At 42.3% G+C, this 26093-nt stretch overlaps 1 protein-coding gene across 3 annotated transcripts in view; it reads right to left on the reverse strand.

The window, feature by feature from the left end:
• Positions 1-26093, reverse strand: part of NPRL3 (NPR3 like, GATOR1 complex subunit) — an 87201-nt gene that overhangs the window by 38921 nt on the left and 22187 nt on the right. Inside the window, exons 4-7 of one of the 3 annotated variants that reach the window (XM_068117700.2) lie at positions 13681-13719; positions 13262-13318; positions 11032-11164; positions 10682-10756 (exon numbers count right to left, since the gene is read on the reverse strand). In XM_068117700.2, the coding sequence (XP_067973801.2) occupies positions 10682-10756; positions 11032-11164; positions 13262-13318; positions 13681-13719 (304 nt within the window). The remainder of the gene's footprint in view (positions 1-10681; positions 10757-11031; positions 11165-13261; positions 13319-13680; positions 13720-26093) is intronic. The other 2 variants (XM_068117701.2, XM_068117702.2) reach the window with 2 other exon arrangements.

The following is a 26093-nucleotide window of genomic DNA, read 5'->3' on the forward strand; positions in this document are numbered from 1 at the left end:
ATTTATCAGTTAATGTTTATGGTCTAACAGAAACAAACAACATTCAGGTTTTAAAGCTTTCTGACAATTGTAAACAAACTCATATTAATCTTCTATATTTTAATTCAGATGAAAATTCACATTATACATACATCAAAGATATTGCTAAATTAATAAAACCACAAGTCTGTAAGAGAACAAATAAAATATATATTTGTTTGCGTTGTCTTAACTTCTTCCATACACAAGAAAGATTAGATAAACATTCAAATTATTGTGGCGAACATAAATCAACGGTAATCAACATGCCTAAAAAAGGCTCAAAGATCACATTCAAAGATACAAAGAAAAAGATCAAACATCCATTTGTTATATATGCTGATTTTGAAAGTATTTTAGAAAAAATTGATACTGCTTCTCCAGATCCAAAAGAATCATACACAAATAAATATCAAAAACATACTCCTTGCGGTTTTTGTTATTATATCAAATCATCCGTTGGTGATAAATATAACAAGTTAGAGATGTATAGAGGCTCAAATACCCCAGAGGAGTTTGTGAAACGACTAGAAAAAGACTGTGTTCGATTAACCAAGATAATGAGAGAAACCAATAAACCAATGTCCTTGACGAGTAAAGAAAAAAGAGAATTTAGACAACCAAAGGCTGCCTGTCATATTTGTGAGGAAAAAATTGGTGAAGGTCTAAAGGTTAGAGATCATTGTCATCTCACTGGTAAATATAGAGGTCCGGCTCATCAAAGTTGTAATATTAATTATCAACTCCCCTCTTTCATTCCTGTCTTTCTTCATAACAACGCTCATTATGATACACATCTATTTATCAAGGAACTCTCAAAGACTTCTGGAAGTATCTCAGCAATTCCAAACACGGATCAGAAATACATTTCATTCACAAAAACAATTCACACATCACCTATTACTCATATCAGATTTCTTGATGCATTTAAATTCATGGCAAGTCCATTGGTTAACTTGGTTCAAAATCTAAAAGAGTTTCCATGTCTTTCAGAGTATTTTTTAGATAAAGATTTTCTAACACAAAAGGGAATTTACCCCTATGACTATATGGACTCATTTGAGAGATTCAATGAAACACAACTTCCTTCAAAAGAAAATTTCTATAACAAATTAAACAACAGTAATATATCTGATAAAGATTATGTACACGCACAAAATGTTTGGGAAAAATATAACATCAAGAATCTTGGCGAGTATCATGATTTGTATCTCAAAACTGATGTCCTTTTATTGGCCGATGTATTTGAAGCCTTTAGATCTGTTTGTCGCACTGGATATGGATTGGATCCTGCTCACTACTACACAGCACCTGGATTGGCCTGGAGTGCGATGTTGAAAATGACAAAACAAGATTTGGATTTGATAACCGATGTTGATATGCTTTTGATGATTGAAAAGGCAAAGAGAGGAGGAATTTCACAAGTCTGTTCAAAGAGATACGCAAAAGCAAATAACAAATATCTTCCAAATTATGAATCAACGAAAGAGAGTTCTTACTTGATGTACTATGACGCAAACAACCTGTATGGCTGGGCAATGTCTCAGGCTCTTCCTTATGGAAAACTTAGATGGGTAAAGGAAAAAGACTACAAAAACGTTTTACAAGATGTATGTATCTCAACACAAAAAGAATTGGATGATTCAAAGGTTGGTTATTATTTTGAAATTGATTTAAAATATCCAGAGGAACTCCATAACCTACACAAAGATCTCCCATTTGCTTGTGAGAAAGAAAGTCCAAAGAAGGAGTGGTTAAGTGATTATCAGCGATCATTTAATATAGGTGAATCAACAGAAAAATTACTTACTACATTATATAACAAGAAAAATTATGTTCTACACCAAAGAAATTTGCGACAATATTTATCAAAAGGTCTAAGAGTAGAGAAGATCCATAGGGTTCTAAAGTTCAATCAAAGTCATTGGTTAAGGGGGTACATTGATTTCAATACACAAAGAAGAACAGAGTCAAAAACCGATTTTGAGAAAGACTTTTATAAATTGATGAATAATGCGGTCTTTGGTAAGACCATGGAGAATGTGAGGAAAAGACAAAATATCAGACTATCAACATCTTGGGAACAAGCATCAAAATTAATTAATAGACCGAGTTTTACTCGAGCTGAGGTCTTTACTGAGAACTTTTGTGCGATCCATTTGGTTAAAGAGAGTATTGAAATGAACAAACCTATTTATATTGGAACAACAATTCTTGATTTATCAAAGTCATTAATGTATGATTACTTTTATAATAACTTGAGGAAGAAATATCAAAATGATGTTAATCTACTTTATATGGATACAGATAGTTTTATTTTGCAAATTAATACTGATGATGTTTATTCAGACATGAAAAAGGACATTAATATCTATGACACTAGTAATTACAGCCCAGAGAGTGAGTTGTTCTCCTCCAAAAATAAAAAGGTGATTGGAAAGTTTAAGGATGAATTAGGAGGAAATGTCATGAGTGAATTTGTGGGATTGAGGTCTAAGGCTTATGCTTATAAATATATTGTGAATAACGTCGAAAAAACTGATAAGAAGTTAAAAGGCATAAAGAAAAATGTCATAAAAGAAACAATAAACTTTAAGGATTATTATAACTGTTTAACAACAAAGAAAGAAGAGTTTAGAAAGATTAATGGAATAAGAAGTTATAAACATCAATTATATTCAGAAGAGATAAATAAGAAAGCATTGGGGGCTTTTGATGATAAGAGGTTTATTTTAGAAAATGGAATTGATAGTCTCCCTTATGGTTATATAAGTATATAAGTGATAAGTTAATGGGGTTAGGGATTTTAAGGGCTACCGCCGCCTTTTTACTATTATATAAATGATAGAACCAAGTACAAACCAGACTAAAGAGTGGAGGTGTAATCAACCTTGGTATATAAATGGAAAACATAATGAATGTGAAAAATATCAAATAGGTATAATTGAAAAGGCAACTGGTAAAAAAGTTCACAAAACAAATAAGAGAATTAATTTAAATACCGGTGAATTGGGTAAAAAAGATGGAAATATTTTTGAGTGGACGGAAAACTTTGATGGTTGTCAGGAAAATATATACTTTAATTTAAAAATGGTATGTGGCACTGGAGGCGCTCAGACAAGAACATTGAGGGAGGTTTACCATTTTATCTTAGCTCAGTTAAAATATCTTAATAAAGAACCAAACTCAAACATATTTTTTGTTAATATATTAGACGGTGAGGAGAGTTGTAGGAGAATTAAATTATTTCCCACGCATAAACAAATATTTGTCGGGTCGATGTTTGAGTGGGTAAAAGGTTCATAAGGTCAGAAGGATCCCACAACTTTCCAGTATGTGTGAACCCCTAACCTTCACCCAATCCCATCCCTAGCTCAATTAAAATATATTCATTATGTATTAGCCCAAGTAGATTAATTGACTCATGGTCCAAAAGGATCACAGGTTCACACTAGAGATCTGTGAACCCCTATCCCTCACACATACACATAAGTTAAACCTCAACTAAAGTTGAGGTTAAACTTTTGTGTATGTGTGAGTCATAATAATATACAGCCCCCAACCCAATCCCATCCCTAGCTCAATTAAAATATATTCATTATGTATTAGCCCAAGTAGATTAATTGACTCATGATTCATAAGGTCAAAAGGCCCATAGAGTCTTTTGGATTAATAGGGGTGTTTTCCCAAATAGGGGTAAACGACATTAGATAGGGATTTCCCATGTTAAACGGGCTGTCCCAGAAGCAACATTATTACCCTACTGCTGCGGATGAAAGCCTTGTATGTGGTGAGGAGCTCAGGTGTGCCAAGGAAGGACTTCGCACGACGGAGGATGCCCAGTCGGCGACTGGCTTTGGAGGCCAGATTTGAAATGTGGTTTTCCCAGGAAAGATCATGGCAGATAGTGAGACCCAAAAGCTTGAGTGACAGAACTTCTTGGAGAGGATTATTCAGAAAGTGGATGGGAGGGTTGTCCAGTCGGTCTTTTCGGAGAGACATCGTAAGAGTGTGAGATTTGTCAGGATTGAAAGACATGTTCCACTTGTTTGCCCAGTCTGTGATTTTGTCCAGGTCTGCAGAGAGTGAGGAGGCAGCAGACTGCCGATCTGAGGGATGAAGAATGGAGCGACAGAGAGTAGAGTCATCAGCAAAGAGATACAGAGGATTTTCAAGAGAGTCAGAGAGATCATTGATGAAGACCAGAAAAAGGACAGGGCCTAGAACACTGCCTTGTGGAACTCCAGCCTGAACAGGAAGAGGAGATGAGAGAAACCCATTCAGGGCCACACGTTGACTACGACTAGAGAGGAAGTCCGCCAGCCATGCGTGGAGATTTCCATGGATACCAAAAGAGGAGAGTTTGGTGAGCAGAGCGGGGTGCCAGACCGTATCGAAGGCACGTGATATGTCAAGGGAGACTGCTCTAATTTCCTGTTTGGCATTGAGGACCTCCATCCATTGTTGAGAAAGCAGAAGCAGCATGTCCAGAGTAGAGTGTCCAGGTCTGAAACCAAATTGATGATCAGAGATCAAGCCATTGGAGAAGAGGAAAGATTTCATATCTGAAGCAATGATGGATTCCATGACTTTGCTGATAATTGGGAGAAGGCTGATTGGTCTGTAGTTGCTGGGATCTGTTTTTGCACCTTTTTTGTGCAAAGCGGTGATGTTAGCAGATTTCCAAGCAGATGGAAGATGACCTTGAGCAAAAGAGAGGGTGAAGAGAACAGAGAGAGGGAGTGAAAGAGCGGAAGAACAGGATTTTAGGACCCGTGGGCTGATGCCGTCAGGTCCAGTTGCAGAATCCGAGTCGAGGGTTGACAGAAACTTTTCCACCTTGTCAGGAGGAAAGGACACAGAGTCCAGGAGCAGCTGGGTACGACTGGGTACGGTGGGTACAGAGAGGGATGGGTTTAGGACACAAGATTTAGAGGCAAACACAGAGTTGAGGCATTCAGCTTTTTCGCGTGCGGAGTCAGCCGTGTGGCCATTTGAGGTGAGGGAGGGGATGGAGGGGGAACAAACACCAGAAACAGATTTGACCAGACGCCACCAGGATTTGGAAGAGGGAGACAGATAAGAGAGTTCGGTCCTGAGAACGGAGAGATATTGTTTCCTGGCTCTCCTGAGCGTGGACACACACTTGTTTCGGGCTTTGTGAAAGGAAATGAGATTTCCTTCCGTTGGATTTGCTTTCCAGGAGACGAAAGCAAGTTGTTTCTGGGCAATAGCCTCACCACAAGATTCCGTGTACCATGGACAGGAGGAAGGGTATGACAACAGAAGACGAGATGGGATAAATCTGTGCATGAGAGAGAGCAGTTTGCTTTGGAAGAATTCCCAGGAAGAATTTATGTCAGAGGCAGTAGAGATGGGAGACCAGTCCAGATGATTGATGGCTGCTTGAAGACCGTGCCAGTTGGCCTGAGTGAAATGCCAGACTCGTCGACGCTGAGGAGGCTCTCTGAGAATGGTCAGAGAGATGTCCACTTTAACAAGCACATGATCAGAAGAGCCGATTGGAGCAGAAGAAGAGCAGCAGACATTTTCAGGGAAGTTAGTCATAACCAAGTCCAGAAGAGAAGATGCTCCGTTGACTGAAATCCGGGTCGGGAAATTGACAGTTTGTGTCAGTCCCAGTGAGTCACAGAAGTCCTTTGCTGAAGAGCCATGGCTGGTGAGAGAGGTACCCACACCCAGCCAACTGGCATGGTGACAGTTGAAATCACCACATATGAGGAAGAGAGAGTTGGGATGGGTAGATAGAAGTTGGTCCATATTCTCAGACAGCGAGATGTAGATGGAGTCATCACTGTTTGGTGGACGGTACAACACACATATGAACAAAAGGTGGGAGCGAAGGGGAAGCCGTAGCCAAAGGTATTCCTGGGGGTGAGGTGGAGAGAGGGCAGTGCAGGGCGAGTGAGGAAGAGAGTTTTTTATAAAGATAGCAACCCCACCTCCAGGACGAGGCTCAGGTCTATCATACCGGAGTAGGGAGTAACCTGGGAGAGATACCAAGGAATCAGAGACATCGTGAAGGAGGAAAGTTTCTGTTAAGCAGATCACGTCTGGTTTGTCAGAAGCAACCTGTATGGAGAGATCAGACATGTTTGAGCGAAGGCCCCGGATGTTTGAGGTCCATACTGTTAAGGAAGAGGAAGGGGGAGCATCGGATACAGAACAGGGGGGGGGAGCGGTAGGGTAAGATGTGGAAGAGGAGGAAGAGGTAGGGAGAGCTGTTGAAGGTGTGTCAGAGATTACAGAATAGCTCGGAGAAAGGGAAGGATGGGGCAGACAAAAGGTTTGATGGTGATTGGGAGAGGCGCAGTGAGGTGTTATTTGACGAGGGGGAAGAGCGAGGCAGAAGGTTGAGGGAGATGAAGGTGAAAGTTGGAAGGGGGAAGAAGCGGGGAGGACGCTTTGAGGGGGAGGGGTGAGAGGGGAGTCTAGGAGGGGAGGAGCGAGGGAGAGTCTCGGAGGGGAGGGGTGTGGGGGGAGATTTGAAAGGAATGGGTGATTGGGAAGATTTGGAGGGGAGGGGCAAGGGGGAAGATTTGAAAGAGATGGGTGATGGGGATGATTTGGAGGGGATGGGCAAGGGGGTAGATTTAGAGGGGAGGGGTGATGGGAAATGGGATTTTGGGGTGATGGGATTTTGAAAAATGTACGATTAATGGGAAACGAACATTTATTGCAAAATGACTTTCTTGAGACATTCGAGTCAAAAATACGTTTGAGGACGCTGGAGGGAGGATGGAGTGCTGGAGAGTTTAGGGAATGAATGAAAGATGCACTATAAGAGATGGAATTTTATTTTGGAATGAATGGATTTGGTGAGCAAGTCGAAAGCATCCTTTTATAGAAGAAGAAGAAACAGGTGTTATAGAATATGACAGAATACATGTCTTCAGGGTTCAGATGACACATTTTTTAACAACGTGATCACAAACAGCGTGGTCGAAGAATGAACGAACGAACAACTAAGAACGAATAAACGAATAAAAACGGAAGGAAATGTTTTTGGGTTTTTTTTTTTTTTTTTTTTTTGAGATTTTAAAACAAGGAAGTATGGGATGAAAAGACCGTGAAAACAGAGACCGGAAAAAAATTTCAGCGTGATCGGAGAACCGCTGAGACAAAAACAAAGCCTAAAGCCAAGGTTGGACACAGTAGCCTAGTACTACACTTAGGCCTCAGAATACACGATGAGAAAGACCGACGATTCTGTACACAGGTACAAAAAACCAACGCCAAGAATACTATTAAAGACACCCCAATAGGTACATACAAGACCAGTTTCGACAAAAACACAATTGTGAAAAGTTACTTAACTTTGAAAGCGAGCGTGCATAGACAGCTTTGAAGAGACGAGACCTCCAATCTTGCGCATGCGCAGAAGGAGTTGAAATGTTAATTATTACCTCCGCCACCACCACAAGGAGGTTATTTTTATTTTTTATTTTTTTTGTATACATAATCGAGGCTCGTGAAAGAGCTAACATTTATCGCACAAACAAATCAAACAGACAAACAAACAAAGTATATAAAATAGGGAGCGGTAGACAAGATGGGGAGAGAAGGGGAAGCACATAAACACAACATTTGAGAGCAGGGACATTGGGAATGTGTGGGAGGGAGAGGGCTTGGGGAGAGGCGGAGTGGGAAGGGGGGTGGGGAGTGGGAGAAGTATAAACCCAAGGACACCAAGGACTTCCATGAAAGAAATTGGCATTTCAAAAAAGTGGATTTGGGGTGAAATTAGCAGGGGTAGAAAAGATCAAGGTTTTGGATGGGGGAAGATAAGAGATGGTGGTGAACAGCTGTTTTAAAGACCTGGAGGGAGGAGTGGGATTGAAGAGAGTGAGGGAGTTTGTTCCAGAGGCGGGAGAAAAGAGGAATGAAGGAGTGAAGGTGAGCAAAGTCTTGATTTTGGAAGTTTAACCATAAGAGGGTTGCAGGCAGATCTTGTGCGACCTGTAGGAATATTTGGGGGACAGAGCCCAGAGAGAGCTGGGGGGGCAAGGCCAGAGAGGAGTCGGTAGAAGACGGAAAGACCACCAACCTGCCTGCGGTGAGTGTGAAAGGCCCTTGGAGTTAGCTTCAGCGTGGGAGATTCCAATGATTCTGAACGCTTTGGTTTCAACAGCATGAAGACGAGCTAGTTGTGAGGCAGGAGCACCGGTGCAGAGGGGGGAGCAGTATTCCATTGAGCTGCGGATGAAAGCCTTGTATGTGGTGAGAAGCTCAGGTGTGCCAATGAAGGACTTCGCATGACAGAGGATGCCCAGTCGGCGACTGGCTTTGGAGGCCAGATTTGAAATGTGGTTTTCCCAGGAAAGATCATGGCAGATAATTTGGTGAGCAATTCGAAAGCAACCTTTGAAAGAATAAGAAAAAGGTGTTATAATATACGACAGAATACAGTACTTCAGGGGAAAGTTTAAACATTTTAAAGTTTAACAGTGAAAACTATCTGGGGAAATGGGGGAGAAACACGTGGTCGAAGAACGAACGAACGAATAAGAACAACGAATAAACGAATAAGAACAATGAATAAGAACAGAGAAGGAAATGTTTTTTTGGTTCTGTTTTTTTTTTGAGTTGAGATTTTAAACAAGGAAGTAGGTTATGGGGTGAAAACACTAGGAAAAAGAGAATGAAAGTTATTGGAGCACAAACGACGGACTGCTGAGAGAAAAACAAAGCCTCAAGGTCGGACACGGTACAACCCCTCAAAAGCCACGACACGAATTAACACGATTTTCTATGCAGGTATGAAAGATTTACACCGATAATTTTCCTAGGGACCCACTGTAGGTACACACACCATAAAATAAATACAGTTTTGACGAAAATACAAATGGGAACAATTACTTAACTTTGATAGCATGGAGTGTGGACAGCTTCGAAAAAACGTAACCTCGCCGGCAAGACCGGAAGCGGATGCTTTCACCCTTGTCACCCCTGTGACCTGTTTACCCCTGTGTTGTGTTTTCACCCCTGTCTATTTGTTTGTCTGTGAACAACATATCTCAAAAAGGTTGTGGACTGATTTGGATGAAATTTGGAAGAGGTAGTGTATGTGACAAGGACGAAATTATTAGATTTTGGTGAAGACCTGGATCCGGCTTGTGGAATTTTTTAAAGCGTTTCTTCACCATTGCGGGATAGGGCCAAAACCGACATATAACATGATATTTAAAAAAAATTATGGATGGATTAGGACGAAACTTGGTGAAGAGGTTGGGTGTGTGACAAGGACGAATCGATTCGATTTTGATGCAGATCTTAATATGGATTCGGATACGAGAATTATTTAATTTTAAAGTGATTCTTCACCATTGAGAGATCGGATGAAAAGCGATATATACAACATGATATTTAAAAAAGTTATGGACGAGTTATGACTAAACTTGGTGGATGAGTCAGTTAGGTGACAAGAACTAGTCGATTAGATTTTGGTTCAGGTCCAAATCCAGATCCGGCCTATCAGTGGGATACAGAACGTAAACTGTTCAGTCCGGCAAAGGTATGCGCTCTACCGCGTGCCGTTCTAGTTAAAGTACGAGACCAAGGGCCAATGTAGAGACACAGCATTGCCTTAGTAATCAAGGGCTGAGAAATAAAATTGCATCAAACAATGTCTGTGAACAAAGGAATGCTTCCAAAAAATAAATAAATGACAGAATGAATGTAAAATGACAGAATGACAAAACACAGACTCCAATGATTGCTGAATGCAATTGTCAGTATCATTTTCATGAATGGAGCCCATCAGGGGTTACTGCTGGTTGTGCAAAAAAAACAAATAAATACGAGAGCGAAATCGATGGCGCGCCATCACAAATCCCCACTTATTCCCACCTAAAGCAAGGTGGAAAGATGGCAAAAAGTTCCACCAGGAAGGACCCAAAATCATACATATTTTGAGTAAACAAAAAATCCGTTTTGACCCCTTGACCTTTTAAAAATGACCCCCGTGGTCATTTTAAAAAGCGTCATGTATTTTATGCGTCCGCCAATATTGATTGCATACACAAAGTTTCATTTAATAATGTTAGAAAATGCGCCCGTAATTGCATTTTTTGGGACTTGACCTGTTGACCTCACCTGAGGGGGCAGGGCCAAAAATGATACTGCTCTTGTACCTTTGTGCCATGTGATGATCATGACTACCAAGTTTGGCGAATTTTTGCCCATCCATTTAGGAGGACATAACGTAATAGATGGATGGACAAACAGACGGACAGACGGACGGAGCCAATTACAAACCCCCCCCCCCCCCCCGTTTATTAAAAAAAGGACGGGCATAAAAATGGGGAAGAAGAACATGGTTCTGGAAACAAATGGAGCGACATTCCAGCACAATTATTGTGACGTTTCCGGCGATGCATGTCAATAATCACCGAACGTCACGAGTTCAAAATGTTAGCTTGCCTTCTCAACGCGGAATATATATTACGTACGATGCTTATTCATTCACAGTCTAAGATGCACACGACGACACACAAGTTGAAGCAGACAAAATTTGAAGGTCCAACAGGAAGCGAAGATGCGAAAACCGAATTCATGGAATCAAGGTGACATTTAATCAAGAAGAGCTTCTACGAGTTTAAAAAGAAATGACAGACTCGCACAAAATCATCCAAAAACTCACCCGCAGGGCAAACACGACGTTGAACAAAATCATTGTTGGCACCTCGCGCTTTGGAGAAGGGTCAGCTTTGCAGGCCTGTGCAGTTGGAAAAGTCACAAAATGTACAAGGAAAGACAAAGGCCGCTGTTGAGGCAGCCGATTGTTCGAGGAAAGATTTCACTGTTTGCAAATCACCCTTACCATCTCCAACACTTAGTCAAAGAATGGCTGCACTTCTTTTCTTCATTATAAAACAATCACAACAAATATCACTCAAGCTATGGTTTCGTTTCCTTCATCAACAGTAACTGAATTTCCCACAGGGCTCTCATTCCAAGGCCGAAATCTATCCGAGGTGGCTTCTGCGATACCTGTGACGAATTCTCATGCTGCAGTAGGGTGGCATGGCCTACAAATCTCACATCGTCCACCTTCAGCTCAAACTTCTTGCCACAAAGTTCTGACTTGGGGGCCAAAATGGTGGCCAGGATCGTGTCAGAGAACCTGCGCGACGACAAGAAGAGGGTGTCGGGTCACCACCTCATACATCAAATCGCGCGGCATTCTGGTGGAGTACGATTGGGCAATCAAAAATCCCCGCTTGCGTGATCTGCGAGACGCATAATTGGAAAAATGGTTGCACGTCATCCTTGGATTATTGGGAAGCTTATACGATGTGAACCGATTTGCATAATTCAGTGACATTAATCAAATCTGACAACAAGTAAGAAGGCGCATGATAATTATTTAAAAAATATTGCACTTTTGCTCCAAGGACGGTCGATTAATAAATGAAAGGTTGAAAAAAAAAAAAAGTCGGAAACAGGAAATAGAAAATCCTTTCCAAAGAGCACTTTGCGTGCTCCTCTTCCCGAGAAAAACAACTTCGGATGGCACAGCAGATTACCTGTTTGTGTGTACCACCTCCTGATAATATAGACAGGCAAGATAATGGTGGAAAATGGTGGAGAATCTATGGTGGAAAAGAAAGCATTCCGTGTGGCCTGTCAATTGTTTTTTTTGTTTTTTTAACCTCATGTCTCAAACCGATCGGGTATGAGCGGCCAAGGCTGTGCTAATTCCCCTGCAAACAGGTATTGCTTGGGAAAATAACGCACCCGAGGTTAATGCAATTGATCGAGCTATACGGAGAGTGACCTACGACCCTCACTGGATCAAACTGCTATTTAAGTTTTACATGTAACGAGTTAACATGGGAGGTAGACTTTCATTTTGATCCTCATTTAAAAATAAAAACAAACCAAAAGTTGCAAATTATCAAATTAAAATTTCACCCAAGGTGTGATCTTTTCTCCCCTCATACTCACAGGTTTTTGTTTCCACACACTCCTCTCTGCTCCTACATTTGCTCACCCCTTTCCTTGACTCAGTGTGTTGCCCCACTGGCCTACTTTGTTTATTGCCCCTTACTGCTGGTCATCTTGCTCTTTCATGTGCTTAGATTTTATAGACAAAATTTTATACAAAATTTGATTGACAAAGAAATGCGCGATTCTAATTAGGATACACGATTGTGTCATGAGGACGCGCAATTATAATGACTGATGAAACAAAAATAGGGCCTCATGATTAGGACCCACGGCACTTGTGGGCCCTCAGGGAGGACCTGCGGTGCTTGTGCACCCTCAGGGAGGACCTGCGGTGCTTGTGCACCCTCAGGGAGGACCTGCGGTGCTTGTGCACCCTCAGGGAGGACCTGCGGTGCTTGTGCACCCTCAGGGAGGACCTGCGTTGCTTGTTCGCCCTCAGGAAGGACCTGCGGTGCTTGTGCGCCCTCAGGAAGGACCTGCGGTGCTTGTGCGCCCTCAGGAAGGACCTGCGGTGCTTGTGCGCCCTCAGGAAGGACCTGCGGTGCTTGTGCGAACTCAGGGAAGACCTGCGGTGCTTTTGGACTTGCAGGGAGGTCCTTATAATTATATTTATTTTATATAAAATATTTATTTTAAAAAATGAATTCAATACAACTTTCAAAACAATCTTATTTTAAAATAATTTATTTTGGATTGAAATCACACCTTCTCGGAAAAGTTTTTTTTTTTGATGTGATTAAAAGTCAAACATAATGGTGCCATTTTACAAGTAAAATAATTTTTCCAAAACCATTGACACCACAAGCAAGAAAGAACAAAGAAACAAACAAACACCACGAGAAATGTGTTTGTGAAGCATCAGTTTTGCTTGCAGTGTGTGTGTGTGTGTGTGCATGTGTGTGTGTGTGTGTGTGTGTGTGTGTGTGTGTGTGTGTGTGTGTGTGTGTGTGTGTGTGTGTGTGTGTGTGTGTGTGTGTGTGTGTGTGTGTGTGTGTGTGTGTGTACGCACACACCCATATGTCCGTGTGCGGTTAATGTATCAGATCATTTTGAAATTAATTATTTGTCTCTTCTAAAGAATAACAGATGATTAAACATCCTCAGAATGATCCTTGAGCCACCATTGATTTCTACCTCTGCATTTAATTATGACCATGCCAGATACAGCTATTTGTCGCAATATTGAATCCTTCCACTGCTTTTTCAGCCAAACGAGTCAATAACAAAAATAAATAAATAAATAATGGGCTTAGCTTTCGCTTGCTCAGACCTTTGCCCAGGGCCAGGCCTCCATCGGGCTCCAAGAGAAGGTGATCGGCGATCACACCTAGCAGATGTCATTTGAGAAAAGCATCATTGTATGACGTGCGAGAAAAGAAATCTCAGAAATATGACAGGAGTAATGAATAATTTGCTCAAGTTAGTAGATTTCAAGGAACTACATTTTAGAGAGATTAAATCAAGAAAGAAGTGAAAGCTTAAACGTGTGAAAAATCTTATTTTGTACCCCAGATAGATGTGTTAGCAGATCACATTTTGATTCGCTGAAATTGGAACATCGTCAATGACAGGTGGCACCGGAGATGCATCCAGGTGTGATTGGTGATTCAAAAAAGAATTTTCAGCAGAATAAAAAAGGAACAAAAATTCAGATTAAAAAAAAACTAATAACAGTTTGAGCAGCCTTACCCATTTACCAACTGCTCATCGGTTAAGAGGCATGATTCACTGGTGGGTTGGAATGAAAGACAAACAATAGTATCATCACAATCTTAAAGAATAACGAATAAAGTCATACAAAGAGATAACATTAAGAACGAGAACGATACTTGGTAGAGAGCACACCTCCGCCAGGCTGAACAGTTTGCATTTTGTATCCTACCGATTGGACAAAACTGGATTCGGACCTGAACCAAAATAGAATCAACTTGTTCTTGTTACCTAACAAACTCATCAACCTAGTTTTGTTATAAGTAGTCCGCAACGTTTTGAGATATCATGTTATATATCGTTTTTGGTCCTTTCCCTCAATAGTGAAGAAACACTTGGAGATTAAAAAAAATAATCTCGAATCCAGATCTTCACCAAAATCCTATCATTTCGTCCGTGTCACAAACACTACCTCTCCACCAAATTTCGCCCGAATCCGTCCACAACTTTTGATATATCCTGTTCACAACCAGACAAACAGAGAAGAAGACAAGAAACACGTCATGCAGAGCACGATACTTGCAAAATCCAACCCCCTCCCAAAAGGTTGCCATGGACACATCAAATTGCCCATTTCATGAAGATTAGAATTGACTTTAAGGTTTAAATTGATCTAATCAAACCTCAGGTCAATCGGATGAAAATTAATTATTTTTCAGATGAAAATTGATGATTTTAGAAGTTTGATCTTGATTTGACCTTTTGACCTCAAAACGGTTGTTTTCCAAATTCAGCGATGCACTACGTAATTGTTGTTTAACTTTCAGGTTAATCGGATGAAAATTGAAGATTTTCAGATGAAAATTGGTGATTTTAGAATTTTGACCCCGAGTTGACCTTTGACCTTTTGACCTCGCAAATAGTTGGTTTCCCAATTCAGTGACTCAACATGCAAATCCTGTTCAACTTTCAAGTCAATCAGATGAAAAATGAAAATTTTAGAAATTTGACCTCAAGATGACCTTTGACCTCAAAATCAATAGACCGACTCAGTTGTGACAACCTCTACTACTTAATAAAGTTTCATGAAGATTGGTTTGGAATTGTGACCTCTGGGCGAATGACAGACAAACAAACAAGAAATATGTCGTGCATAGCACAAAATCTAAATCTTCGCGAAATCCCTAAAATAAGTGACCTGCAGGCAATTGACACACAAATACAGACAGACTGAATAACGCACATGACCAACCAATATACTTGAAAAAAAAAAATCTTCGATTTTGCAAGCAAAAGAGGGGTGAAAACAACCTCGGTCCACCTGCAGTGGTGTACATAATTTAAAAAAATTTTTTTCCAAGTATCCAGATCCGGATCTTGGCTTAGGATCTTAGCGGTTAGGGTGCCGGCTTGGGATCCTAAGATCCTGGGTTCGAATCCTTAGTCAGGTTCACTATGTTTTTTCGTTCAAAATCATGGTAGATTAGCAAACCTATACATTTTTGGAATCGTTATTACATGGAAAATCTGAAAATCAATGTTTACATTTGCCAATTCCGACCAATTCGATTCGACCAATCGACCAATTCCATTCGACCAATTGCTTCGATCGACCATTCGACCATTCGACCACTTTGATCGATTCGATTCGATTCATCGAATTCGATCGACCATTCGACTTGCCAATCAATTTGACCGACCTTTGCTTGTGTGGAACGGACTGTGAAAACGATGCGGACTATATTGTCGGATACGACACACAAGACAGTGATGACGAACTCTAAATGGCATATTCTGTAATCGTGTATGTTTGATGCCATTGACTGCCTGTGTATATTTTGTCATTGACTGCCTGTGTAGATGTGAAGTTATACTGACTGCATGTGTATATATGATTTTGCTGACTGCCTGTGTATGTTTGGTGATATGAATTATTGTGACACATTTTGATGTTATTAACTGCCTGTACAAAATGATAACATGTATTTGATTATGCAACTTATCGCGAATATAAAGACAGTATTTTGTAATTCAAAACCTTTGATTCGTGTCTTACCATTCCCCATAGCACTAATTTGATACTTTCATTGGATTCCTTGTCCCTGAAAATATAGGTTTAGTATATTTTAAAAAGTTTTTAGGGTAATTAGAGGCAGAAATAGAACAAAATATGTATTTTACAGTTTTTTTTTTTTGTTTTTTTTTTTGTTTTTTTTTGTATACTGAATCGAGGCTCGTGAAAGAGCTAACATTTATTTCCATTAACATTTAGCCATGAAAATCCAAAATGGCCGCCATACAGGTATCTCTCCAAATGTAAACATTGATTTTTAGTTTCCTTATGCTATAACCTTTCCAAAAATGTATAGGTTTGTTAATCTACCATGATTTTGAACGAAATATAATTTATTGACATAGTGAACCTGACCTGGTCAATCGCTGAATTAACACCAGGGGGGTTGACTCAGCCTGTCATCCTTCCGAGGTCGGCAAATCGAGTACCAGCTTGCTGGGATGAATGATCCCGGTGTGTACCCCGGTTTAGAATAGGTACACCGTATCCCTGCGCATCGTAAGAGGCGACCAAGGGTTGGTGCCAGGAAGGGCATCCGGCCATAAAAACATTGCCTCAAACAGGGAACCATGATTGTCATGGGGCCCGCAAGGCTAACCCCTGCTCTAGCGGGGAAAATGGCCTTAAAACGATCATTCATTCATTCATTCATATTCATTCATATCCAGATCCGGATCTTCACCAAAACCTAATCAATTCCCAGATCCGGATCTTCACCAAAACCTAATCAATTCGTACTTGTCACACTCCCAACCTGTCCACCAAGTTTCATCCGAGTCTGTCCATAACTTTTTGAGATATCCTGCTCACAAAGACAAAACTTGGGTGAAAACACAACCTCCGTCCACCTTTAGTGGTGGAGGCAATAAAGTTTCGCTTCCAAGTTGAGCCACATAAATAACTAGAAAGAGCAATCAGAGATTGCAAACCTTGTTGAGTTAATCACCAGGACGTGTTTTCAGTGGTTTTTAAGGGCTTTGTGTTAAAACAAATATGGCGGCCGAACCACGTGACCGATGACATCATTATTATTTTTTTCTCCACGAATTTATGATGACGAATTTGAGATGACACTCAAGAAATTTCATCTTGATCGGATGAAGTTTTGTACTTGTCCAATTATGTCATATGACGTCATAATTATTATGAAGTCATAATGGAAGCACCTATGATGTCATCATTAACATCTTATGCCCCATAGAGTTCTTTACAATGAGCCATGTCTCAATTTTCTATGCAGCGCTTTTGGAGATATAGAGGTGCAATCTTTTTGGGGTTTTCAAAGATGGCGGCTATACCACGTGACCTATGACGTCATAAATATCATTAGAAGGTTCTACAGGTGGAGTTGCACCTATGGCGAAAATTTCCTATCAATCGGACCAACGGTTGCAGAGTAAATCATATCGATTATGTGCGGACAAACAAGAAGATGTCATGCAGAGCACGATACTTGCAAAATCCACCTCCCAAACCCAAGGAAAAAAAATTCCATCGATACAGCAAATTGTCCATTTCATCAAGATTTAAAATGACAATCTTGATCCAAGCTCGGGTCAAAAGGAAGATAAGTGACGATTTTTCAGATGAAAAATGCTGATTTTGGAAGGTTGACCTTGAGTTGACCTTTGACCTTTAGACCTCAAAAATAGTTAGTTTCCCTATTTAGTGACTCAATGTGCAAATGCTGTTCAATTCTCAAAGTCAATCGGATGAAAACTTAGGATTTTAAAACTTGGCCTATGTTGACCTTCTGGCCTATGTTGACCTCAAAAAATAGTTGGTGGTTGAATTCAGTGACTATATGCAAATCCTCTTAGAATTTCAAGTCAATCAAATGAAAATTGGTGATTTTAGAAATTCGGCCTATGTTGACCTTTTGGCCTATGTTTACCTAAATATAATTTGTGGTTGAATTCAGTGACCATATATGCAAATCCTCTTCAAATTTCAAGTCAATTGGATGAAAATTGAGGATTTTAGAAATTTGGCCTATGTTGAATGAAACCACAGCGTTAGAGGCTTTCCATCTGAGTGCAAGAACTTTTTTTGGTCTTCCCAGAATGACAGCAAGTTATGCAAACCTCCGTTTGAGGACTCGACATGTGTAGAACTGCATGCTTTATCGTCTCTCTGGCAGAGAAACGCCTGGTTTCAAATCCCGACACTGCTATAAACTCTCATCCCGGTGTTTCGCAGGCAGGGCAATTCATCAGTGTGTGTGTGCCAGCCCTCGGATGGACCTTAAACTACTGTGAAGACTGGGCGAGTGAATGCCCCCACCACAAACAAATTACAAATTTTCTGTTCTAACCTACAGGGGGCTCTGCATCAGCGACAGTCACACGCCCAGTAACGATCCTTCCCGCAGCCATGTGCTGCATACTAAATAATAATAAGAAGCGCCATACACATGTGAAGGATATACGGGCATAACACCTCGCCATTCTTGCTACCGTCCAAGTGATGCTTCAGTGGTGGAACGTGCTGTTGATCCTGGCCCTCTGGCAGCATTTTCAGATATCCCAGAGCGGTTCAGCTGAGTTTATGTCAGGCCTTCGAGCCAACCACTGCAGAGAATCTCAATGCCTTTGAAGCAATTCTTAACAGGCGTATACAGCATGCAGTGCTGCATTGTCACGTGTGTGAGGGTAAGGGCGCACACAATTCTAATGCAAATCCAAAAGTGCAGCACTGTCAAAAACTTCAGAAGAATGCACCTTAATCACGCTTTGCATTGTGCGAACAGATTGACAGTTTGGGAGCTTCATTCCAAGTCAAATTAGCAGAAAGGTCAACACTCTATCATAGAGGTTTTACTGCATTTGCATCCCTCCCTAATACCTTCAGTCAATGCCCACCATGGTTTGGAATAAATCCGACAAGTTCACAGATGAACGATCCATTAACTCAACAAGGTTTTCTTGAACACGAGATGCTATTCTTACATCAAAGTGCTGCACAGATGCATTGTGCACATGTCTGCACGAAACCAAATGGAGAGGACTTGTTCGCTTTCCATATCCTTCCTTATTGAAAGAACAATTTCGCTGAGAAAACTACTCCGAGGATTTCCTTCCTGTGGAGGCGCTGCCTCGGTTTTGTGCGCGACTCCAAAGGAGATTTGCCATTCTGGCGGGAAAATAAGGCTAACGCGTCGCCCTGTGTGACTGTCTGGCTGCTTAAAGTGTCTATGAGTGAGTGTCCTACCAGAGGAAGTCGACATTGAAATCGGTATGTGGGTTGGGCCCATTACAAACCTCACATTTCTCCTGAAATCATGTGGGATGATGCTACAAGGATAAACAAAAAATACACAAGCACACTCACTCAAGAAGAAGGCGAGTTTCCCTCGACTGTTGGACCGAAGAGACAATCCTTCAAGCCATACTGCCCGAACCATGAAAAACAGCTCCAGACCATTATTCCACCTCCCCCAAACTTTACAGTTAGCACTATGCATTCAGGCAGGTAGCCTTCTCCTGGCATCTGCCAAACCCAGTTTCGTCCGTCGGACTGCCAATTGGTGAAGTATGATTCATCACTCCAGAGAACGCATTTCCACTGCTCCAGAGTCCAATGGCGGCGAGCTTTACACCACACCAGCCGACGCTTGGAATTGCGCATGGTGATCTTAGGCTTGTGTGCGGCTGCTCGGCCATCGAAACCCATTTCATAAAGCTACTGATGAACAGTTGTTGTGCCGACGTTGCTTTCAGAGGCAGTTTCGAACTCGGTGAGTGTTGCAACCAAGGACAGACGATATTTACGCGCTACGTGCCTCAGCACTCGGAGGCCCCGTTCTGTGAGCTTGTGTGGCCTACCACTTCACGGCTGAGCTGTTATTGCTGCTAGAAGTTTCCAGTTCACAGTAACAGCACTTGCAGTTGACCGGGGCAGCTCAAGCAGGGCAGAAATTTGACAAACTGACTTGTTGGAAAGGTGGCATTCGATGACGGTGCCACGTTGAAAGCCATCAAGCTCTTCAGTACAGCCCATTCTACTGCCAATGTTTGTCTATGGAGATTGCACGGCTGTGTGCTTGATTATACAGACTTGGCATTTAATATGGAATATTTTTTTTGTGGGGGTGAACTTACTTTTCAAGATGACTTAGAACCAAAAGTTCATTGGAATTATGTTGAAATTATTCTAGATTTTGTTAATGTGACCTTTAAAAGAAACAAAAACCACATTTGACATTTCGAAACAAATAAATTGATCCTTGAAAGTGATGTAAACTGATATCGAACTCAATTCAAGGACAGTACTGTGTTAAACTTCTGTACGTTTTCCAGAAGTATCTCTTTATTTTGCACATTAGCCAAAAAATTTTTTAACAAAAACAAAAGTTAAATTACGACTGGGATTACGGACAGTAAAATTACAGTTCAGTACTTCGTGTAACCCCCACGAGCATTCAGGAGAGCACGTACACGTTGAGGCATGCTGTTTATGAGATTTGCCAAGGTTTGGACAGGAATCGCTTGCCATGCAGTGACAATAGCCTGCTGCAATTCGCGCACAGAGGTCGGTTGCTGGTCCAAGTGGTCGATTTGACACGTTAATTCTGCCCACAAGTTCTCTATCAGATTCATATCCGGGGACATGGCAGGCCACTCCATATGCTCCACACCACGGTCAGCAAGAAAGTGTTGGATCATGCGAGCACGATGAGGCCGTGCATTGTCATCTTGGAAGACAAAGTTTCCTCAAAAGGCTGCACGAGCAAATGGAAGCAATGTTTCTTCCAGAATGGCCCTGTACTTGAACTGGTTCAGGTTTCCATTCAGAACAACCAGGTCAGTTTTGCCCCTTGCATGAAAAGCAGCCCAAACGGTCACCCCACCACCTCCAGCTTGGACTCTTGGCACAATACAATCTTTGTTGTTGGCTTCATGCACTTGTCTGCGCACTCGGACGTGGCCATCTTGACGATAGACCAGAAATCTAGACTCGTCACTGAAGATCACGTGATTCCAGTGTCCTGGCTGCCATTGACGGTGCTCTCTGGCCCACTGCAATCAGCGCTGGTGGTGTTGTCTGGTCAGGCGTGGCTTTCTCAGGGGACGCCTGGCACGATAGCCTGCTTGAACCAGTCATTGGTTGACTAGCCTTCTGGATACAGGCACATTTGTCAGTTGCTGCCACTCAGCCCTAAGCCGATTAGCTGACTCGGTATGGCCATTGCGGACTAACCGGTGCAGCTGGCGATCATCCCTCCTTGTGGTTCTGCGGGGACGTCCTGGCCTCGGTATTGGAGTAGGGACACCCCTCTGAGCATTTAGTTTCAGGATCTTTGACAGCTGACCTTGAGTGATGCCATACTGCCGAGCAATAGCACGCTGTTTCATGCCAGAATTTCGTAAAGCCACCACTCCATGACAAACAGCATTGTTGAGTTGACGGACAATCTCCAGAGGAAGCAGCAATAACTTTTGGAGACGTGCAGCAGTTGTTTTCCACTAATACAGAACGCAACAACCCTTATATACCCGATTGTGAAGCCAATCGTCAAATGTACCTGTCCGTACATTTTGCCACGCTACCTGTGATATAATCCTGTTGTTGACTTCTTGCTGCGACAGACAATCAGTGACAAGGTTCTTTTAACAAATAAATCACCAAAGTGTAAAAGAAACTCACCAGATTGATATACTGAGTTAAGAAAGTAAACCCAAGTCAAGAAAAAAAAATATTCCATATTAAATGCCAAGTCTGTATATACCTGTCAGCAATGGGTGTGGCTGAAAGTCGAATCCACCAATTAGAAGGCATGTCCGCATACTTTTGACCATGTCGTTTATATATATATATATATATATATATATATACACAGACTTGGCATTTAATATGGAATATATTTTTTTTTCTTAACTTGGGTTTACTTTCTGAACTCAGTATATCAATCTGGTGAGTTTATTTTACCCTTCGGTGATGTCTTTGTTGAAAGAACCATGTCACTGATTGTCTTTCGCAGCAAGAAGTCAATAACAGGATTATATCACATGTGGCGTGACAAAATGTAAGGACAGGTGCATTTGACGATTGGCTTCACAATCGGGTATATAAGGGTTGTTGCGTTCTGTATTAGTGGAAAACAACTGCTGCAAGTCTACAAAAGTTATTGCGACTTCCTCTGGAGATGGTCCGTCAACTTGACAATGCTGTTTGTCATGGAGTGGTGGCTTTACGAAATTCTGGCATGAAACAGCATGCTATTGTTCAGCAGTATGGCATCACTCAAGGTCAGGTGTCAAAGATCCTGAAACGAAATGCTCAGAGGGGTGTCCCTTCTCCAATAGCGAGGCCAGGACGTCCCCACAGAACCACAAGGAGAGATGATCGCCAGCTGCACCGGTTAGTCTGCAATGGCCATACTAAGTCAGCTAATCGGCTTAGGGCTGAGTGGCAGCAACTGACAAATGTGCCTGTATCCAGAAGGCTAGTCAACCAACGACTGGTTCAAGCAGGCTATTGTGCCAGGCGTCCGCTGAGAAAGCCACGCCTGACCAGACAACACAGCCAACGCCGATTGCAGTGGGCCAGAGAGCACCGTCAATGGCAGTCAGGACACTGGAATCACGTGACCTTAAGTGACGAGTCTAGATTTCTGGTGTATCGTCAAGATGGCCGCGTCCGAGTGCGCATACAAGTGCATGAAGCCCACAACGAAGATTGTATAGTGCCAAGAGTCCAAGCTGGAGGTGGTGGGGTGACCGTTTGGGCTGCTTTTCATGCAGGGGGCAAAACTGACCTGGTTGTTCTGAATGGAAACCTGAACCAGTTCAAGTACAGGGTCATTCTGGAAGAAACATTGCTTCCATTTGCTCGTGCAGCCTTTCGAGGAAACTTTATCTTCCAAGATGACAATGCACAGCCTCATCGTGCTCGCATGATCCAACACTTTCTTGCTGACCGTGGTGTAGAGCATATGGAGTGGCCTGCCATGTCCCCGGATATGAATCTGATAGAGAACTTGTGGGCAGAATTAACGCGTCAAATCGACAACTTGGACCAGCAGCCGACCTCTGTGCGTGAATTGCAGCAGACTATTGTCACTGCATGGCAAGCGATTCCTGTCCAAACCTTGGCAAATCTCATGAACAGCATGCCTCAACGTGTACATGCTCTCCTGAATGCTCGTGGGGGTTACACGAAGTACTGAACTGTAATTTTACTGTCCGTAATCCCAGTCATAATTTAGGTCTTGTTGAAATTTTTTTTGGCTAATGTGCAAAATAAAGATACTTCTGGAAAACGTACAGAAGTTTAACACAGTACTGTCCATGAATTGAGTTCGATATCAGTTTACATCACTTTCAAGGATCAATTTATTTGCTTCGAAATGTCAAATGTGGTTTTTGTTTCTTTTGAAGGTCACATTAACAAAATCTAGAATAATTTCAACATAATTCCAATGAACTTTTGGTTCTAAGTCATCTTGAAAAGTAAGTTCACCCCCACAAAAAAAATATTCCATATTAAATGCCAAGTCTGTGTACACACACACACACACACACACACACACACACACACACACACACACACACACACACACACACACACACACACACACACACACACACACACACACACACACACACACACACACACACACACACACACACACACACACACACACACACACACACACACACACACACACACACACACACACACACACACACACACACACACACACAATCTTAAAAAGTTGTGGACAAGTTATGACAAAATTAGGTGGATGAGATTGGTAGATGACAAGAACAAGCCGATTAAATTTTGGTTGAGGTCCAGATAAGGATCCAGGCCCATCAGTGGGATACAAAATGTATAATGTTCAGCCTGGCGGAGGTGTGCGCTCTACCGAGTGCGATTCCAGTGTCACCAAATTATGAAAACAAACCCAGCTGGCTTACAAACGACGTTCAGGAGGAAGTCGTCTACCTGCCAGGCCTTCATGCGACACCAGTCCACAATTAGCTGTCGACTGTTGATGGCCTTTCCATGCCCTTACTAGATCTCCTCCAAACCTCCTTTCCCCTTTCTTTCCAATCTTCATCACTTGCCAAACTTTTTCTTACCACCCCTTTCTCATTTTGTGGACCTAATAAGAATATGTGGATGGCTACTTACCGCAACAGGGTGAAAGGAGCGTGCAAAACAAGGCCTTCCAAATCATTGGAATCTCCCGTGTTGAAGCCGAGTGTCTGGGCCACATCACAGAGAGGTTGGTGGCGTCTGTCTTCTCGTACATCCTTTCTGATATTACACCCTCTCCCCTGTGCTCTAAACACCGATAATTCCACAGTGTGCACACGATCTACCAGGAAATCTATTCTGGGGAAACTCGTCAAATCCAGATTTACTGCTCACTTCCACTCATTTGATCTTTTTTTCACACTTGTGGAACCAACGTCCTCAGTCTCTTCAATCCCATTGTTCCCTCCAGGGATTCAAGACAGCTGTTCACCACAATCTCAGATCATTCCCCATCCAAAACCATGATCTTTTCGACTCCATTTAACCCCACCCCCTCAAGCCCAACTCTTTCAGGGTTTCGAGTTTTTCTTTCCACTTATGCAATTGACTTGCTCTCATTCTTCCCACCAATGTCCTCCCTTGCTCTCATTCTTCCTACCAATGTCCTCACTTGCTCTCATTCTTCCTACCAATGTCCTCAATTGCTCTCATTCTTCCGACCAATGTCCTCGCTTGCTCTCATTCTTCATACCAATGTCCTCACTTGCTCTCATTCTTCCGACCAATGTCCTCGCTTGCTCTCATTCTTCCTACCAATGTCCTCACTTGCTCTCATTCTTCCGACCAATGTCCTCGCTTGCTCTCATTCTTCCGACCAATGTCCTCGCTTGCTCTCATTCTTCCTACCAATGTCCTCGCTTGCTCTCATTCTTCCTACCAATGTCCTCGCTTGCTCTCATTCTTCCTACCAATGTCCTCGCTTGCTCTCATTCTTCCTACCAATGTCCTCGCTTGCTCTCATTCTTCCTACCAATGTCCTCGCTTGCTCTCATTCTTCCTACCAATGTCCTCGCTTGCTCTCATTCTTCCTACCAATGTCCTCGCTTGCTCTCATTCTTCCTACCAATGTCCTCGCTTGCTCTCATTCTTCCTACCAATGTCCTCGCTTGCTCTCATTCTTCCTACCAATGTCCTCGCTTGCTCTCATTCTTCCTACCAATGTCCTCGCTTGCTCTCATTCTTCCTACCAATGTCCTCGCTTGCTCTCATTCTTCCTACCAATGTCCTCGCTTGCTCTCATTCTTCCTACCAATGTCCTCGCTTGCTCTCATTCTTCCTACCAATGTCCTCGCTTGCTCTCATTCTTCTTACCAATGTCCTCCCTTGCTCTCATTCTTCCTACCAATGTCCTCGCTTGCTCTCATTCTTCCTACCAATGTCCTCACTTGCTCTCATTCTTCCTACCAATGTCCTCGCTTGCTCTCATTCTTCTTACCAATGTCCTCCCTTGCTCTCATTCTTCCTACCAATGTCCTCGCTTGCTCTCATTCTTCCTACCAATGTCCTCACTTGCTCTCATTCTTCCTACCAATGTCCTCGCTTGCTCTCATTCTTCCGACCAATGTCCTCGCTTGCTCTCATTCTTCCAACCAATGTCCCCCACCCTTGCTCTAATTCTTCCGACCAATGTCCTCACTTGCTCTCATTCTTCCTACCAATGTCCTCGCTTGCTCTCATTATTCCTACCAATGTCCCCGCTTGCTCTCAATCTTCCTACCAATGTCCCCCCTTGCTCTCATTCTTCCTACCAATGTCCTCCCTTGCTCTCATTCTTCCTACCAATGTCCTCCCTTGCTCTCATTCTTCCTACCAATGTCCCCCCCTTGCTCTCATTCTTCCCACCAATGTCCTCCCTTGCTCTCATTCTTCCCACCAATGTCCCCCCTTGCTCTCATTCTTCCTGCCAATGTCCTCCCTTGCTCTCATTCTTCCTACCAATGTCCTCGCTTGCTCTCATTCTTCCTACCAATGTCCTCGCTTGCTCTCATTCTTCCCACCAATGTCCCCCCTTGCTCTCATTCTTCCTGCCAATGTCTTTCCTTGCTCTCATTCTTCCTGCCAATGTCCTCCCTTGCTCTCATTCTTCCCACCAATGTCCCCCCTTGCTCTCATTCTTCCTGCCAATGTCCTTCCTTGCTCTAATTCTTCCTGCCAATGTCCTCCCTTGCTCTCATTCTTCCCACCAATGTCCCCCCTTGCTCTCATTCTTCCTGCCAATGTCCTTCCTTGCTCTAATTCTTCCTGCCAATGTCCTCCCTTGCTCTCATTCTTCCTACCAATGTCCTCGCTTGCTCTCATTCTTCCTACCAATGTCCTCGCTTGCTCTCATTCT

The sequence above is a fragment of the Myxine glutinosa genome, chromosome 5 (genome assembly GCF_964187855.1).
Source record: "Myxine glutinosa chromosome 5, kmMyxGlut1.1, whole genome shotgun sequence".
NCBI classification, from domain to species: domain Eukaryota; kingdom Metazoa; phylum Chordata; class Myxini; order Myxiniformes; family Myxinidae; genus Myxine; species Myxine glutinosa.